The following is a 17315-nucleotide window of genomic DNA, read 5'->3' as shown; positions in this document are numbered from 1 at the left end:
TTATTGATGAGAGCCATTCTGACAGGTGAGAGGTGATACCTCATTTCTTTAATTAGTGATATTGAGCATCTATATATTTATGTCTATTGGCCATTTGTATTTTCTTTTTTGGGAAAATGTCTATTCAGGTCCTCTGCCCATTTTTTTATTGGATTGTTTGTTTTGGGAAGTTTTAGTTATATGACTTCTTAATAAATTTTGGATATTAACCTCTTATCTGATGTATCATTGGCAAATACCTTCACCCAATTGATAGGTTGTTCTTTTGTTTAGTTGATGGTTTCCTTTCCTATGCAAAAATTCTTTAGTTTGATGTAGTCCTATTTATTTTTTCTTTTGTTTCCCTTGCAAATACACACACACACACACACACATATTACTAAGAGCAATGTCAAAGAGTTTACTACCTATGTTTTCTTCTAGGAGTTTTATGGTTTTGAGTCTTACATTTAAGTCATTAATCTATTTTTAGCTTATTCTTGTGTATTGTATAAGAAGTCTAATTTTATTTTTGTGTGTATCTGTCCAACTTTTCCAACACCATTTATTGAATCGACTGTTTTTACTTCATTGTCCATTCTTGCCTTCTTTGTGACCATATAGATATGGGTTTCTTTCTGGGCTCTCTATTCTGTTTCATTATTCTATGTGTCTGTTTTTATGCCAGTATCATGGTATTTTCATTACTATACCTTCATATAGCTTGATATTAGGTAACATAATACCTCCAACTTTGTTCTTCTTTCTCAATATTCCTATGGCTATTTAGGATCATTTGTGATTTCATATAAATTTTAAAATTATTTGTTCCAGTTCTGTGAAATGTGTCATTGTCATTTTCATAAGGATTGCATCGAATCTATGGTTATTCTTGCCTTGGGTAGTATGGACATTTTAACAATGTTAATTTCTTTTTCTATCCATGAGCATAAAATACATTTCCATTTATTTGTATCTTCTTCAATTTCTTTCTTTAATGTTTTCTCATTTTTGTAGTATAGGCCTCTTACCTATTTCATTAAATTATTCCTAGGTATTCTTTGCAATTGTAAATGAGATGGTTTGCTTAATTTCTGATAGTTTTTTTATTGTTACATAAAAATGCAATTGATTTCTCAATATTAATTTTGTGTCAACATTTTTACTGAATTTATCAGTTCTGATAGTTTTATTGGTGGTATATGTCATCTGCAAATACAGTGGTACCTTGAGATATGAGCAGACAAACATACAAATTTTTTAAGATATGAGCTACGACTCAGTCCATACTTTTGTTCAAGATCCGAGCAAAATTTTAAGATACAAATCTTGATTCAGGAAGCTGCCGCTAGTTGATGCATTGGCGCATGGGTCCAGTATTGGCAGCACAACATCAGCATCTCATTCTTTCTCACATGTTACCCACAGAATCAAGTTGAAACTTGTGTGCTGTACTCATTCTTGCATCATTTTTGCATTTTTTACTAACTTTTTTTGTGTTCTGTCATGGGGCTGAAGAAAGTGAGTGTAAAGGACACTGGTGAGAAGAAGAAGAGAATGATGTCAATAGAAGTAAAGCAAGAAATAATAAAAAAAAACATGAGCATGGTGTACAAGTGATTGAACTGGCAAAGCTGTACAACCGCAATACATCTACAATTTGTACCATCCTTAAACAAAAGGATGCCATCAAAAGTGCAAATCCAGCAAAAGGAACTACAATTCTGTCCCAGTTAAGGACAAATATCCATGAAGAAAGGGAGAAGCTTCTGCTAGTGTGGGTAAAAGAGAAAGAGCTGGCAGGAGATACAGTGATGGAGACTGAAATACGTGAAAAGGCATGTATTATTTACAGCAACTTGAAGAAGAAAGAACCATCAACCTCAAAAGAGGCAGCAGAAGATACGTTTAAGGCAAGTCACAGCTGGTTTGAAAATTTCAAGAAGAGATCTGGCATCCACTCAGTGGTGAGGCATGGTGAAGCTGCGAGTGCTGATGTTAAGGCAGCTGAGGAGTACATCACACATTTTGCTGCGCTTATCACAAAGGCAGGCTACATCCCCCAAGTGTTCAACTGTGATGAAACAGGATGGTTTTGGAAAAAAATGCCCCGGTGGACTTTCATCACTGCAGAGGAGAAGAAACTGCCAGGCCATAAACCCATAAAGGACCGTCTGACCCTGCATTTTGTGCAAATGCTAGCAGTGACTATAAAGTAAAGCCACTGCTAGTGTATCATTCTGAAAATCCTTGTGACTTTAAGACTCACAAGATTCTTAGAGAAAAACTGCAGGTTATGTGGCACACCAATGCTAGGGCATGGGTTACGCAGCAGTTTTTTATTGAATGGGTAAATCTCATCTTTGGTACTGCAGTGAAGAAATATCTTCAAGAAAATAAACTCCTGATGAAAGCATTACTAATCCTTGATAATGCTCCAGCCCACCCACCTGATCTTAAAGATGATATTCTCGATGAGTTCAAATTTGTGAAAGTCCTCTACCTCCCACCCAACATAACTTCAATCTTGCAACCTATGGATCAGCAGGTCATTTTCAACTTTAAAAAGCTTTACACAAAGCACTTGTTCCTCCGCTGCTTTGAGGTGACTGAGAATACAATTCTAACCCTTCGAAAGTTTTGGAAAGATCACTATAACATTGTGATATGTTTATGCATTATTGACTTGGCATGGCAAGAAGTTACAAGAAGAACCTTGAACTCAGCATGGAAAAAGTTGTGGCAGTTGTTGCAGACAGGGACTTTGAAGGATTTGAACCAGAGACCGAGACCAAGGTAGAAGCGTTGGAGGAGACTGTGTCCCTCAGAAAGTCGATGGGTCTGGAGGTAGATGAGGGTGACATAAACAAGCTCGTCAAGGAACATGAGGAGGAACTCTCAACTGAGGAGTTGAAGGAGCTACAGATGACGCAACATATGGAGCTTCTACAAGAGATTAGTAGTGAGGAGGAGGTAGAATCGGAGGAAGTGATTTCTACAAGTGAAATTAAAGACATGCTGGCAATGTGGGAGAAGCTTCCAAGTTTTATTGAAAAGAAACACCCAGAAAAAGTTTTAACTGGTTGTGCTTCAGCACTTTTTAATGACACTTGTTTGTCACATTTCCATAACATTTTAAAAAGCAGACAAAAGCAAACCTCTTTGGATAGATTTTTATTCAAAAGTCCTGCAAGTGAAAGTGCCAAAAGTGCAGCCAAAAAGGCAAAAACAGGTGATGATTAAATGAAAAATGTGTAATGTTAAGCTTAGGTTAAGTTTAAAGTTTAAAAAGTGCATTTTTTACAATTAAATTTTTGTGGTTTCATTTTAAGTAAAGAATGTGCAGTTTTCATTTTGTTTAAAGAAAATGCAGTTTTAGTTTACATTTAGTGTTAAGAAAGTGAAGTTTTAGTTTTCGTGTCTACAGTGCCTGCATCCCTTCTTCCCTCCCTCTTCCTCCACCATTCTCCTCCATTAGCCACACTCGTCTGTTTCCAAGGTAAGAATACAGTACTAAATAACACATTTTTTCTTTTATTTCATATATTTTGTTATGCATTGGTAAAGTATACGTGTGTGTTTCTTAATTAAAAACATGTATTTTTTCATAATTTAGGATGGTTTGGGGATGTTTCACAGGGCTGGAATGGATTAAATCTATTTCAGTTATTTTAAATGGGAAAATTTGTTTGATATACGAGTTGACTGACTTATGAGCTCGGTTACAGAATGAATTAAACTCATATCTCAAGGTACCACTGTAATAATGGTTTTACCTTTTTCCATTTTGGAGAACTTTTATATTTATTCTTGTCTGAATACTACGTTGATGAAAAGTGGTAAAAGTGGACATCCTTGTCTCATTTTTTATCTTAAGGAAAATGTTTTTAGCTTTTACCTATTGACTATAATGATAGCTGTGAGTTTGCCAGGTATGGCCTTTATTATGTTGAGGTATGTTTCTTCTATTCCCATGCTGAGACTTTTTGCTATAAATGGATGCTGAATTTTGTCAAATGGTTTTTATGCATCAGTTGATATGATCATGCAATTTTTATCCTTTATCTTGTTTATGTTGTATATAATGTCAATTGATTGTGGATATTGAACCAACCTTGCATTCCAGAAATAAATCCTACTTGATCATGTTCATCTGGGATATTGGCCTATAATTTTCCTTTTTGTAATGTCTCTCTGCTTTTGTATTCAGAATAATAATGGCCTTGTAAAATGAGCTTGGGAGTCTTCACTCTTCTTGAAAATTTGGAATAGTTTGAGAAGAATACATGTTAATTTTAAATGTTTTGTAAAGTTCACCTATAAAGCCATCTGGTCCATGACTTTTGTTTATTAGGAGGTTTATTATTATTATTACTGATCATATTTCACTGGTAGCAATTTTTGTTGTTCAGGTTTTCTATTTTTCTTGATTCAGTCTTGGAAGACTGAATTTATCCATTTCTTTACAGGAATTTATCCATTTCTTCCAGGTCATCCATTTCACTGTATCTTCTTATAACTCTTTGTGTTTCTGTGACATCATTCTCACTTCTCCTCCTTCACTTCAATCTTACTTATTTGGGTCCTCTGTTTTTCTCTTTATGAGTCTGGCTAAAGGTTTGTATCAAACTTGTTTATGTTTTCAAAGACCCAGCTCAGCTTTCATTGGACTTTTGGATTTTTTAACATTATTTTATTTATTTTCATTCTAAGTTTTGTTTTTTTATAAATAAATTTTTAGTAATTTTAATGGAGTGACATCAATAAAGCAGAGTACATATGTTCAAAGAAAACATGTCCAGGTTATCTTGTCAATCAATTATGTTGCATACCCATCACCCAAAGTCAGATTGTCCTCTGTCACCTTCTATCTAGTTTTCTTTGTGCCCCTCCACCTCCCCCTCACTCTGAGTTTTATTATTTCGTTTTTTCTACTCACTTTGATCTTTATTTTTGTTCTTCTAGCTTCTTTAGGTGTAAAGTTAGTTGTTTATTTGAGATTGTTCTTTTTTAGGTAGCCTTGTAATGCTATAAATTTCCCTCTTAGGATTTCTTTCTCTGTGTCCATTATATTGTGTTTTCATTTTCATTTGTCTCAAGGTATTTTTTTCATTACTTTCTTGATCTTAACGATAACACACTCATTGCTTAGTAGCATTTTATTTAACCTCTACATTTTTGTGCATTTTTTTTGTGTTTTTTTCTTGTAATTGATACCCAGTTTCATACTATTGTGTTCTTAGATTATTCTCCATATGGTTCCAATCTATAAATTTATTGAGATTTGTTTTGTAGCCTGATACATGTTCTATGTGCCCCTGAAAAGAATGTATATTCTGCTGCTTTGGGATAAAAAATTCTAAAAATATCAATTAATTCATCTTGTCTGCTGTGTGACTTAAAGCCACTGTTTCTTTGTGCATTTTCTGTCTAGATGATGTATCCATTGCTGTCAATGGGGTGTTGAAAACCCCTACTATGACTATATTATTGTCAATCTCTCCTTTTATGTCTGCTAATATTTACCATATATATATATAATATTTAGGTAATCCTATGGTGGCTACGTAAATGTTTACAAGGGTTATGTCTTCTTATTGGATTTATCCCTTTATCATTATGAAATATCTTTCTCTATTATCATAGCCTTTGTTGTAATCAGTCTGATTAGGTTTTATGATTTTTCCAGATTCAGTTTTGGAAGATAGTATGTTGCTAGGAATTTATGCATATTGCCTAGTTTGTCCAATTCTTTGGCATTTATATCTTTATAATATTTTCTTACACTCCTCTGTATTTCTGTGATATCAGTTGTTACTGTAGTCCTCCAGTCTGCTGGGAACTACCAGTGTCCCATGGAATAAACCTACTCAAGACACAAACTGATGTCAAGAGGAAGAGGCAGAGGTCTGCTAAGAGAGGCAAAGAAGACCTGAATGTTCCTTTCCCACAGCTTTTATTGATCAGAAGCAGAACAAAGGTAACAGGATTACAAAGGAGGGAGATCTTGTGATAAGGGGAAAGAATAATAGACTTTTTGCTTACCTAGAGAAAGGGCTAATTTGGGTTAGTACATTCTTTTTCTTTTGCTAATTAACAATCACAAATGGAGGGGCAATCTCTAGAACCTCTAGGCTAATTTTCTAAAGCCCATTCACATGCATTCCTTTGTGTTTGCACAAAGGTCACTCACTCACACAACTTCTAGGTGTTTTCATTCAAGAGACATTCACTCAGGGTCTTTAACTAAAGTTTCCCAATCCAAGTCATAGAGCTTGGATTCAGGAACCTATGGCTCGCAAGCCAGATGTGAATCTTTTGACAGCTGCATCTGGCTTGCAGACAAATCTTTAATTAAAAAATAATAATGTTAAAAATATAAAACATTCTTGCCTGACCAGGCAGTGACACAGTGGATAGAGCGTCAGACTGGGATGCCGAGGACCCAGGTTCGAGACCCCGAGGTTGCCAGCTTGAGCATGGGCTCATCTGGTTTGAGCAAAAGCTCACCAGCTTGGACCCAAGGTCGCTTACTCGAGCAAGGGGTTACTTGGTCTGCAGGAGGCCTGCAGTCAAGGCACATATGAGAAAGCAATCAATGAACAACTAAAGTGTCTCAGTGCGCAACGAAAAACTAATGATTGATGCTTCTCATCTCTCCGTTCCTGTCTGTCTGTCCCTGTCTATCCCTCTCTCTGACTCTCTCTCTGTCTCTGTAAAAATATATATATATAAATATATATATAAAATATATATATAAAACATTCTCATGTATTACAATCCATTCATTTCCTACCGCTCATGTTCATACTTGTAGGTCGCTGAAGCCAATCACAGTTGTCCTCCAGGACAACACCAAATTTTTATTGGATAATGCGTAATGTACACGGGTAGTTGTGAGGTCAGGAAGTAAACTTCCTTCCTTTTAATCAAGTAGTCAGCTAGCTAATTGCAGAAAGCCTTTTGACGAAGAAGATAGCTAAAAGAAAAAAAGATGAAGAGTATCGTACTTTTCAGCAGGAATGGACAGAGGAATTCGCCTTTGTGGAGAGAGCAGGTTCTGCAGTGTGTCTAATATGCAATGATAAAATTGCATCGATGAAACGGTCAAATATAAAGCGGCACTTCGACACACGCCATACTACATTTGCATTGAAATATCCAGCAGGGGACAGCAGGAAGAAGCATGTCAAGAGCTACTGTGCAGAGTGCAAGCTAGTCAGCAGCAACTCCGTGTTTGGACCCAACAAGGTGACTGGAATTCGGCTAGCTTTGCTGGTGCTTTAGCAATTATGAGAAATGGAAAGCCATTCACAGATGGGGAGTATGCCAAAACATTCATGCTTGATGTTGCCGACTTTTCAGATAAAGACAAGATAATCAAATGAATAAAAGACAGGCCTCTGTCAGCAAGAACTGTTCACGATCATACCATCATGATGGCAAATCAAATTGAGGCAACACAAGTGAAGGACATAAATGCAGCACCATTCTTTTCTCTCACTTCGAATATTCAACAGACATAAGCCATTTATCCCAGTTCAGCGTGATTGCAAGGTATGCTGTCGGTGACACACTATGTGAGGAAAGTCTTGCTGTTTTGCCTATGAAAGAGACAACGAGAAGGGAGGATTTATTCAAGTCTTTCACTGAGTTCACTAAAGAAAAAAAATCTACCAATGGATAAACTTATTTCGGTGTGTACTGATGGTACTCCATGCATGGTGGGGAAAAACAGAGGATTTATAGCGCTTCTTGGTGAACATGAAAAGAGACCCATTCTAAGTTTTCACTGCATCCTACATCAGGAAGCGCTTTGTGCTCAGATGTGAGGCGAGCAGCTTGGTGAGGTGATGTCACTGGTCATTCAGGTGGTCAACTTTATTGTTGCCCGAGCTTTAAATGATCACCAGTTTAAAACACTGCTGGATGAAGTTGGGAATAATTATCCTGGTCTGCTTCTGCACAGCAATGTGTGTTGGTTGTCAAGAGGGAAGGTGCTCAGTCATTTTGCGGCTTGTCTGAGTAAAATCCAGACTTTTCTTGAAATGAAAAATGTCGAGCATCCTGAGTTAGCTAACACTGAGTGGCTCCTGAAGTTCTATCTCGTGGACATGACTGAACATCTGAACCAGCTCAATGTGAAAATGCAACGTGTTGGAAATACAGTCTTATCCTTTCAACAAACAGTGTTTGCATTTGAAAACAAGCTGGAACTCTTCATCACCTACATTGAAACAGGCCATTTACTACACTTTGAAAAACTGGGAGAGTTTAAAGATGCATGCACAGCAAGTGACCCTGCTCAACATCTTGATCTCCAGCAGCTAGTGGGCTCCCCATCTAATCTCCTGCAGTCATTCAAAGCACACTTTGGAGAATTTCGTGAGTGCACTCATCTTTTTAAGTTCATCACCCATCCACACGAGGTGCAGTGGACAGCGCCAACCTGAGTTACATCCCCGGTATCTCCGTCAGAGATTTCGAGCTACAAGCTGCTGATCTGAAGGCCTCAGACTTGTGGGTGAATAAGTTCAAGTCACTGAATGAAGATTTATTTATTTTTATTTTTTAATTTTTTTATTTTTTTGGTATTTTTCTGAAGTTGGGAACAGGTAGGCAGTCAGACAGACTCCCGCATGTGCCTGACCGGGATCCACCCGGCATGCCCACCAGGGGGCGATGCTCCGCCCATCTGGGGCACCGCTCTGTTGCAACCAGAGCCATTCTAGCACCTGAGGCAGAGGCCATAGAGCCATCCTCAGCACCCGGGCTAACTTTGCTCCAATGGAGCCTTGGCTGCAGGAGGGGAAGAGAGAGACAGAGAGGAAGGAGGGAGGGGTGGAGAAGCAGATGGATGCCTCTCCTGTGTGCCCTGGCCAGGAATTGAACTCGGGACTCCTGCACACCAGGTCGATGCTTTACCACTGAGCCAACTGGCCAGGGCCTGAATGAAAATTTAGAAAGACTTGCATGACAGCAAGCAGAGTTGGCAAGCAAACACAAGTGGGGAGAAATGAAGAAACTTCAACCTGCGGACCAGCTGATTGTCACAACTTGGAATGTGCTTCCCGTCACATACCACACACTGCAGCGTGTGAGTATTGCTGTACTGACAATGTTTGGCTCTACGTATGCATATGAGCAGTCTTTCTCACATCTAAAGAACATTAAGACCAACATATGATCACGTTTAACAGATGGAAGTCTCAACGCCTGCATGAAGCTTAACCTCACCACGTATCAACCAGACTACAAAGCCATCAGCAAAACCACGGAGCACCAGAAGTCGCATTAATGGTAAGAAGTACTTTATCAGTGGTTAGCAACAGCATAACAATGTTATTAAAAAGAATTCAGAGACTTATTGTACTTTAAAAGTGTTGGTCTTACTTAAAATGCACACATTTACTTGTATTTAGTGTTAAACATATTGTATGGCTCTCGCAAAATTACATTTTAAAATATATGGCATTCATGGCTCTCTCAACCAAAAAGGTTCCTGACCCCTGTCATAGAGGGTTCAAAGTTAGGTGGGTGATTCCCTACAGTTACTTCTCCTCTTTCATTTCTAATTTCTTTTATTTGGGACCTCTCTCTTTTTTTCTAGATGAGTCTGGTTAAAGGGTCATCAGTCTTGTTTAGCATTTCAAAGATCCAGTTCTTGGTTTCATTGATCTTTTGCATTTTCTCTATGTCATTTATTTTTCCACAGATCTTTCTTATTTCCTTCCTTCTACTTCCTCTGGACATTTTTGTTGTTGTTGTTCCTTTTCTAGATCTTTTAGGTGAAGAGTTAGATTGTTTCATTGAGTTTATTCTTGCTTCTGAAGGTATGCCTGTAATGCTATAAGCTTCCCTCTCAAGACTGCTTGCACTGTGCCCCATAGATTTGGGGTTTAATAGGTTTCAGTTCTTCAGGCTACAAACATAAGTTTCGTTTCTTTAAGTTTCGATTTATCTTTCCCCGCCATTTTGTATATTCCAATTTGTTCTACTCAATCACCTTTTGACATCTACTTCTATATAAGACAATAATCTGTACTAAGGTAAAACTTCCGCATAACTGCCTAACTATTCCTACCAAGGATAGGCCACCCCATATCTTCCATGCTCCCCTAAATGTCTTTAAAATTACTGAACCAACCATAAACCAGGCTGCTCTCCCTTACGAGACAGCCTGGCAGGTTTTCTCTCAGTAAAGCCTGTTACACTGGTCTTTCAGACTCCGATTGATCCTATCAGGTTGTTGTATGTTCATTCCCATTTGTTTCAAGAAAATGATTGATTTATTCCTTGATATCATTGTTAACCCATTCATTATTTAATAACATGCTATTTAGCCTACAAAGAGTTTGAATGTTTTTCAGTTTTTCTTTTGTAGTTGATTTCTAGTTACATGCCACTGTGTTGAGAGAAGATGCTTGATATTCTTTAAATCTTCTTAAATTTATTGAGATTTGTTTTGTGTTCTAACATGTGGTCTAAAAATTTCTAGAAAATGTACCATGAGGCCTGACCTGTGGTGGCGCAGTGGATAAAGCGTCGACCTGGAATACTGAGGTTGCCGGTTCAAAACCCTGGGCTTGCCTGGTCAAGGCACATATGGGAGTTGAAGTTTCCTGCTCCTCCCCCTTCTCTCTCTCTCTCTCTCTCTCTCTCTCTCTCTCCCCCCCCTAAAATAAATAAATAAAAATAATTTTTAAAAAAAATTAAGCTTTAAAAAAAAAGAAAAGAAAATGTACCATGAGCATTTGAAAAGAATGTATATTCTGCTGCTTTGGTGTGAAATGTTCTGAAGATATCAATTAAGTCCAGTTGATCTAGTGTGCCATTTAAGGCCACTATTTCTTTGTCAATTTTCTGACTGCAGGATCTATTCATTGATGTTAGTGGGGTATGAAAATCCTCTACTATTATAATATTGCTGTTAATCTCGCTTCATCAAAATCTGCTTTATACATTTAGGTGCTCCTATATTGGGTGCATAAATATTTACAATGGTTATATCCTCTTGTTGGATTGCTCACTTTATCATTATTTAGTGACTTTCTTTGTCTCTTACTATAGCCTTTGTTTTAAAGGCTATTTTGTCAGATATAAGTATTGCTACCCCAGCTTTTATATCATATCCATTTGCATGAAATATAATTTCATCTCTTCACTTTCAGTTCATGTGTATCTTTTGAGGTGGGTCTCTTGTAGACAGCATATATATGGGTCTTGCTTTCTTATCCATGCAGCTACCCTATGTCTTTTGATTGGAGCACTTAATCCACTTACAGTTAAGGTAATTATTGATATATACTTTATTGCCATTTTATTCTTTAATTTCTTATTTTATTTATTCATTTTTAGAGAGGAGAGGGAGAGACAGAGAGAGAGGAGAGACAGAGAGAGAGAAGGGGGGAGGAGCTGGAAGCATCAACTCCCATATGTGCCTTGACCAGGCAAGCCCAGGGTTTTGAACCGGCAACCTCAGCATTTCCAGGTCGACGCTTTATCCACTGCGCCACCACAGGTCAGGCCACCATTTTATTCTTTAAACCTACAATCCTCATTCTCTAGATTTCTTTTTTTTTTAACTTTGCTTTCTTTATAGCAGGCCGTTTAACACTTCCTGCAGTACTGATTTGGTGGTTATAAACCCCTTGAGCCATTTTTTGTCTGGGAAACTCTTCATCTGTCCTTCAATTTTATTATTTATTTATTTATTTTTGTATTTTTCTGAAGCTGGAAACAGGGAGAGACAGTCAGACAGGCTCCCGCATGCACCCGACCGGGATCCACCCGGCACGCCCACCAGGGGGCGACGCTCTGCCCACCAGGGGGCGATGCTCTGCCCCTCCGGGGCGTCGTTCTGTTGCGACCAGAGCCACTCTAGTGCCTGGGGCAGAGGCCAAGGAGCCATCCCCAGCGCCCAGGCCATCTTTGCTCCAATGGAGCCTTGGCTGCAGGAGGGGAAGAGAGAGACAGAGAGGAAGGAGAGGGGGAGGGGTGGAGAAGCAAATGGGCGCTTCTCCTATGTGCCCTGGCTGGGAATTGAACCCGGGTCAACTGGTTGTACCAGTTTACATTCCTACCAGCAGGAATGAAAGTTCTTCTCCATAGTCTTCCCAACACTTGTTTTTACTTGTCTTGTTGATAACAGCCCATCTAACAGGTGTAAGGTGACATTTCATTGTAGTTTTGATTTGCATATCTCTAATGGCTGGCAAAGATGAGCATCTTTTCATATACCTGTTGGTCATTTGTATGTCCTTTTGGGAGAAGTGTCTGTTCAGTTCCTTTCACCATTTTTACTTCTTTTTTTTTTTTTCAGGGACAGAGAGAGAGTCAGAGAGAGGGATAGATAGGGACAGACAGACAGGAACGAAGAGATGAGAAGCATCAATCATCAGTTTTTCGTTGCAACACTTAGTTGTTCATTGATTGCTTTCTCATATGTGCCTTGACTGTGGGCCTTCAGCAGACTGAGTAACCCCTTGCTCGAGCCATTGACCTTGGGTCCAAGCTGGTGAGCTTTTTGCTTAAGCCAGATGAGCCCGCACTCAAGCTGGCGACCTCAGTGTCTCGAACCTGGGTCCTCCACATCCCAGACCGACGCTCTATCCACTGTGCAACTGCCTGGTCAGGCCCTTTCACCATTTTTAATTGGATTGTTTACTTGTTTGTTGTTTTCTGTGTTTATTATATATTTTGGATATCAACCCTTTATTGGAGCTTTTGATTCTGAATATCAACTCCCATTTGTTTGGCTGATTTTTTGTTTTGTTGTAGGTTTATTTTGCTGTGAAGAAGCTTTTTATTTGATTTAGTCCCATTCATTTATTGTTGCCTTTACTTCCCTTGCCTTTGAGTCTTATTCATAAAACGTTTTCTATGGCCAACGTCCATAAATTTAGTGCCGGTGTTTTCTTTTATGTAATTTATTGTTTCGGGTCTTATGTTCAGGTCTTTGATCCATTTTGAATTAATTATTGTGCATGAGAACAAACTGTAGTCAAGTTTCATTCCTTTGCATGTGGCTTTCCAATTTTCCAAGCACCATTTATTGAAGAAGCATTATTTTCTTCATTGTGTGACTTAGGCTCCTTCGTCAAAGATCATTCATCCATATACATGTGGTTTTATTTCTGTGATCTTCATTCTGTTCCAATGGTTCATTTGTCTGTTTTTGTTCCAATATGATGCTGTTTTGATTATCATGACTCTGAACTATAATGTGAAATCAGGTTGTGTGATACATCCAGCTCCATTTCTTTTTCTCAAAATTGCTTTGGGTATTCAGAGTCTTTTGTGGCTTCATAAGATCTGATGAACTTTTGCTCTATTTCTTTTAAAAATTACATTGGAAATCTAATGGTGATTGCATTAGATTTTATATTGCTTTGGGTAATATGGCTATTTTAATTATGTTTATTCCTCTAATCAATGAGCATGGAATATTATTCTATTTCATTATCTTTTTCAATTTCTTTTTTTTTTTTTTTCACAGAGACAGAGAGTCTGAGAGAGGGATAGATAGGGACAGACAGAAAGGAACGGAGAGAGATGAGAAGCATCAATCATCAGTTTTTCGTTGTGACACCTTAGTTGTTCATTGATTGCTTTCTCATATGTGCCTTGACCGCGGGCCTTCAGCAGACCGAGTAACCCCTTGCTTGAGCCAGCAACCTTGGGTCCAAGCTGGTGAGCTTTGCTCAAACCAGATGAGCCTGCGCACAAGCTGGTGACCTCAGGGTCTCGAACCTGGGTCCTTCTGCATCCCAGTCCGACGATCTATCCACTGCGCCACCGCCTGGTCAGGTTTTTTCAATTTCTTTAATAATGCTTTCTACTCTTCAGTATATAGGTCCTTTTCACATCCTTATTAAGTTTGTCCTCAGGTATTTTTTTGTTGTTGCAATATTTAAACAAATTGTATTTTTTTAATTTATTTTCTGAAATTTCATTGTTGGTATATAAGATAGCCTTAGACTTGTGTATATTAATTTTGTAACCCATGACATTACTGTATTTGTTTATTGTTTCTAATAATTCTTCAGTGGAATCTTTGGGGTTTTCTATATACAGGATCCTGTCATCTGCAAAAAGTGATACCTTTACCTCTTCTTTCCCATATGGATGCCTTTATTTCTTTCTCTTGCCTGATTTCTCTGGCTAAAACTTCCAGAACTATGTTTAATAAGAATGGAGAGTGTGGGAAGCCTTGTCTTGTTCCTGATTGTAAAGAAAAAGCTTTCAGGTTTTCTCCATTTTGTATTATATTGGCTGATGGTTTATCTTAAATGGCCTTTATTATGTTAAGGTACTTTCCTTCTATACCCATTTTATTGAGTATTTTTAACATAAATGGATGGTATATCTTATCAAATGCCTTTTCTGAATCTATTGACAGAATCATATGATTTTCCTTCTTTGTTTTGTTGATATGGTGTATTATGTTGATCAATTTGCATATGTTGAACCATCCTTGTGCTCCTAGAATGAATTCCACTTAATCATGATGTATTATTTTTTAATGTATTGTTGTACTCATTTTGCTAATGTTTTGTTTAAGATGTTTGAATCTGTATTCATTAGAGATATTGATCTATAGTTTTCTTTTTTGTATTGTCCTTGCCAGGTTTTGGTATCAAGGTTATATTGGCCTCATCAAATGTGTCAGGGAGCATTGCTTCATCTTATATATTTTGGAAGATTTTGAGAAGGATAGGTACCAAATCTTTGAAAGTTTGGAAAAATTACTAGTGTAGCAATCTTATCCTGGACTTTTATTTTTGGGTAAGTTTTTGATAGCTGTTTCTATTTACTCCCTGCTTATTAGTCTGTTTAGGTTTTCCACTTTTTTTGTGACTCAGGCTAGGAAGATTGGTTCTCAAAACATTCATTTCTTCTAGATTGTTGAATTTGGTGGCATATAATTTTTCATAATATTCTATTATGATCATTTGTATATTTATAATGTATTTCTCCTCTTTCATTTCAGATTTTGTTTATAGGAGTCGTTTCTCTTTTTTCCTTGGTAAGTCTAGCCAGGAGTTTTCAATTGTATTGGCCTTTTCAAAGAACCAGCTTTTTGTTGTATTTTTTATCATTTTTTTTGTTTATTTAATTTAGTTCTGCTCAAATTTTTATTATTTCCTTTGATCTGCTGACTTTCGATTTCCTTTGTTCTTTTTTTTCTAGTAGTTTCATATGCAATGGTAGGTCATTTACTTGGGATCTCTCGTTTCTTTATATAAGCCTGTAATGATAGAACTTCCTCTTATTACTGCTTTTGCTAACTCCCAAAAGTTTCTGTTTGTTTGTTTGGTTGGTTTTTGCATGCCAGAGAGAGACAGACAGGAAGAGAGAAAGTGGAAAAGCATCAACTCATAATTGCAGCACCTTGTTTGTTAATTGATTGCTTTCTTATATGTGCCTTGACCAAAAGGCTCTAGCCAAGCCAGTGACCCTTTGCTCGAGCCAGCTACCTTGGGCTTCAAGCCAGTAACCATGGCTTCATATCTATAATCCCATGCCCAAAATAGTGAGCCTTCACTCAAGCTCATGAGCCCACATTCAAGCTGACAACCTCAGGGTTTTTTGTTCCTGGGTCCTCAGCATCCCAGGCTGATGCTTTACCCACTGCTTCATCAACTGTTCAGGTGCATCTTGGAAGTTTTCATATGTCATGTTGTCAATTTCATTTATATATATCTTTTAATGTCTTCTTTTAGTTATTCTTTGACCCAGTCATTTCTTAGAAGTATGTTGTTTAATTTCCACATTTTTTGGGTATCTTTACTTTTTTCCTGCAGTTGAATTCTAATTTCAGAACCTTATGTCAGAGAATATGCTTGGTATCATTTCAACCTTCTTGAGTCTGTTGTGGTTAGACTTGTGGCCCAATATATGGTCTGTACTTGAGAATGTCCATACACACTGGAAAAGAATGTATACTTTGATGTTCTCGGATAAAATGTTCTATAAATATCTATAATATGTCCATCTTGTTTAATGTGTCACTTAAGGCCAATATTTCTTTATTGATTTTCTGTTTGCATGATCTATCTAATGCCATTGATGGTGTGTTGAGATCTCCAGCTATGATTGCATTTTTGTCTCTTTCTATTTTTAGATATTAATAGATGCCATATATATTTTGGTGTTCCCTGATTCAGTGCATGCTTATTAATGCTTTATGTCTTCTTGACACAATGTCCCCTCTATCATTATAAAATGTCCATCTTTGCTTCTTGTTACTTTTGTTGTCTTGAGTCAGCATTATCAGATATTAGTATGGCTACATGTGCTTTTCTTTGGGTATTATTTGCTTGGAGAATCATTTTCCAATCTTTCACTTTGAGTCTGCCTTTGTCCTTGCAGCTTAAATGTGCCTCTTCAAGGCAGCATATGCTTGGATTTTTATTTTGATCCAATCTACTACTCTGTGCTTCTTTATTGGTGAGATCAGTCATTTATATTTAGGGTAATTATTGATGCTTGAGGATTTCCTGTAACCTTTTTTTTTCTTTTCTGGTAGCTCTGTGCCTTCTTTAGTTCTTTTCTTTTAATTTTCTGTCAGTTGTTTTTGTTTGTTTGTTTGTTGTTTTTTGTTTTTGTTTTTGTTTTGTTTTTTGGTGAAGCATTCCATGCTTCTTTCCTCTATTTTCTTCTTTTTTAGCTATGTATTTCAGTTTTGTTTTTCTCATGGTTGGTTACCATTAAGTTATTGAAGGGAAAAAAGATTCATATATAGAAAAGTCCTTTGTCTTATGAGTGCTTCTTCATTTCATTCTCTTTTGCTATTTTATACCTTTATCCCCTCCCCTTTTATGTTTTTTTTGTCAAGGATTATCCTTATTTATATTGTAAACTTTTTGAAGTTTTTACTTGTAGTTTTGTTCTTTGTATCTGGTAGAATAACCCCCTTGAGTATTTCCTGCAGTGGGTCTTTCTGATGTAAATTCTCTCAACTTCTATATGTCTAGAAAAATTTTTATTTCTCCATATTTAAAGGACAACTTTTCTGAATTTAGTATTCTTCACTTATACTTTTTCTCTTTAATTTCTTTGAAAGTTTATGTTCACTACCTTCTGTCTTTTTAGAGTTTCTACTGAGAAGTTTGATGATAACCTGATGGGCCTCCCTTTATATGTGAAGTTCTTCTTTTCCCTGATTTCTCTGGGGGTTCTTTCTTTGTCATTGATCTTTGATAGTTTTATTACAATGTGACTTGAAGAAGGCCTGTTTGGGTTGAGGTAGCAAGGTGTTCTGTTTTCTTCCTGGATTTGAAGGTCTATCTCTTTCCTTAGCTTTAGAAATTTCTAATCAATTATTTGTTTAA

The 17315-nt window shown here is 37.2% G+C and overlaps 1 protein-coding gene across 3 annotated transcripts in view; it reads left to right on the top strand.

The window, feature by feature from the left end:
• The window catches only part of KBTBD12 (kelch repeat and BTB domain containing 12), a 106493-nt gene that overhangs the window by 75898 nt on the left and 13280 nt on the right, over positions 1 to 17315 (top strand). Inside the window, exon 6 of one of the 3 annotated variants that reach the window (XM_066247270.1) lies at positions 14972 to 15007. The exons of 1 other annotated variant lie outside the window; for it this stretch is intronic. In XM_066247270.1, coding sequence (XP_066103367.1) covers positions 14972 to 15007 — 36 coding nt within the window. Of the gene's footprint in view, positions 1 to 5790; positions 5914 to 14971; positions 15008 to 17315 lie in introns of those variants that run through there. One more of the 3 variants, XM_066247273.1, reaches the window with a different exon arrangement.

This window comes from Saccopteryx bilineata, chromosome 11 (assembly GCF_036850765.1).
Source record: "Saccopteryx bilineata isolate mSacBil1 chromosome 11, mSacBil1_pri_phased_curated, whole genome shotgun sequence".
NCBI classification, from domain to species: Eukaryota; Metazoa; Chordata; class Mammalia; order Chiroptera; family Emballonuridae; genus Saccopteryx; species Saccopteryx bilineata.
This window is presented reverse-complemented; position numbering and strand designations above follow the sequence as displayed.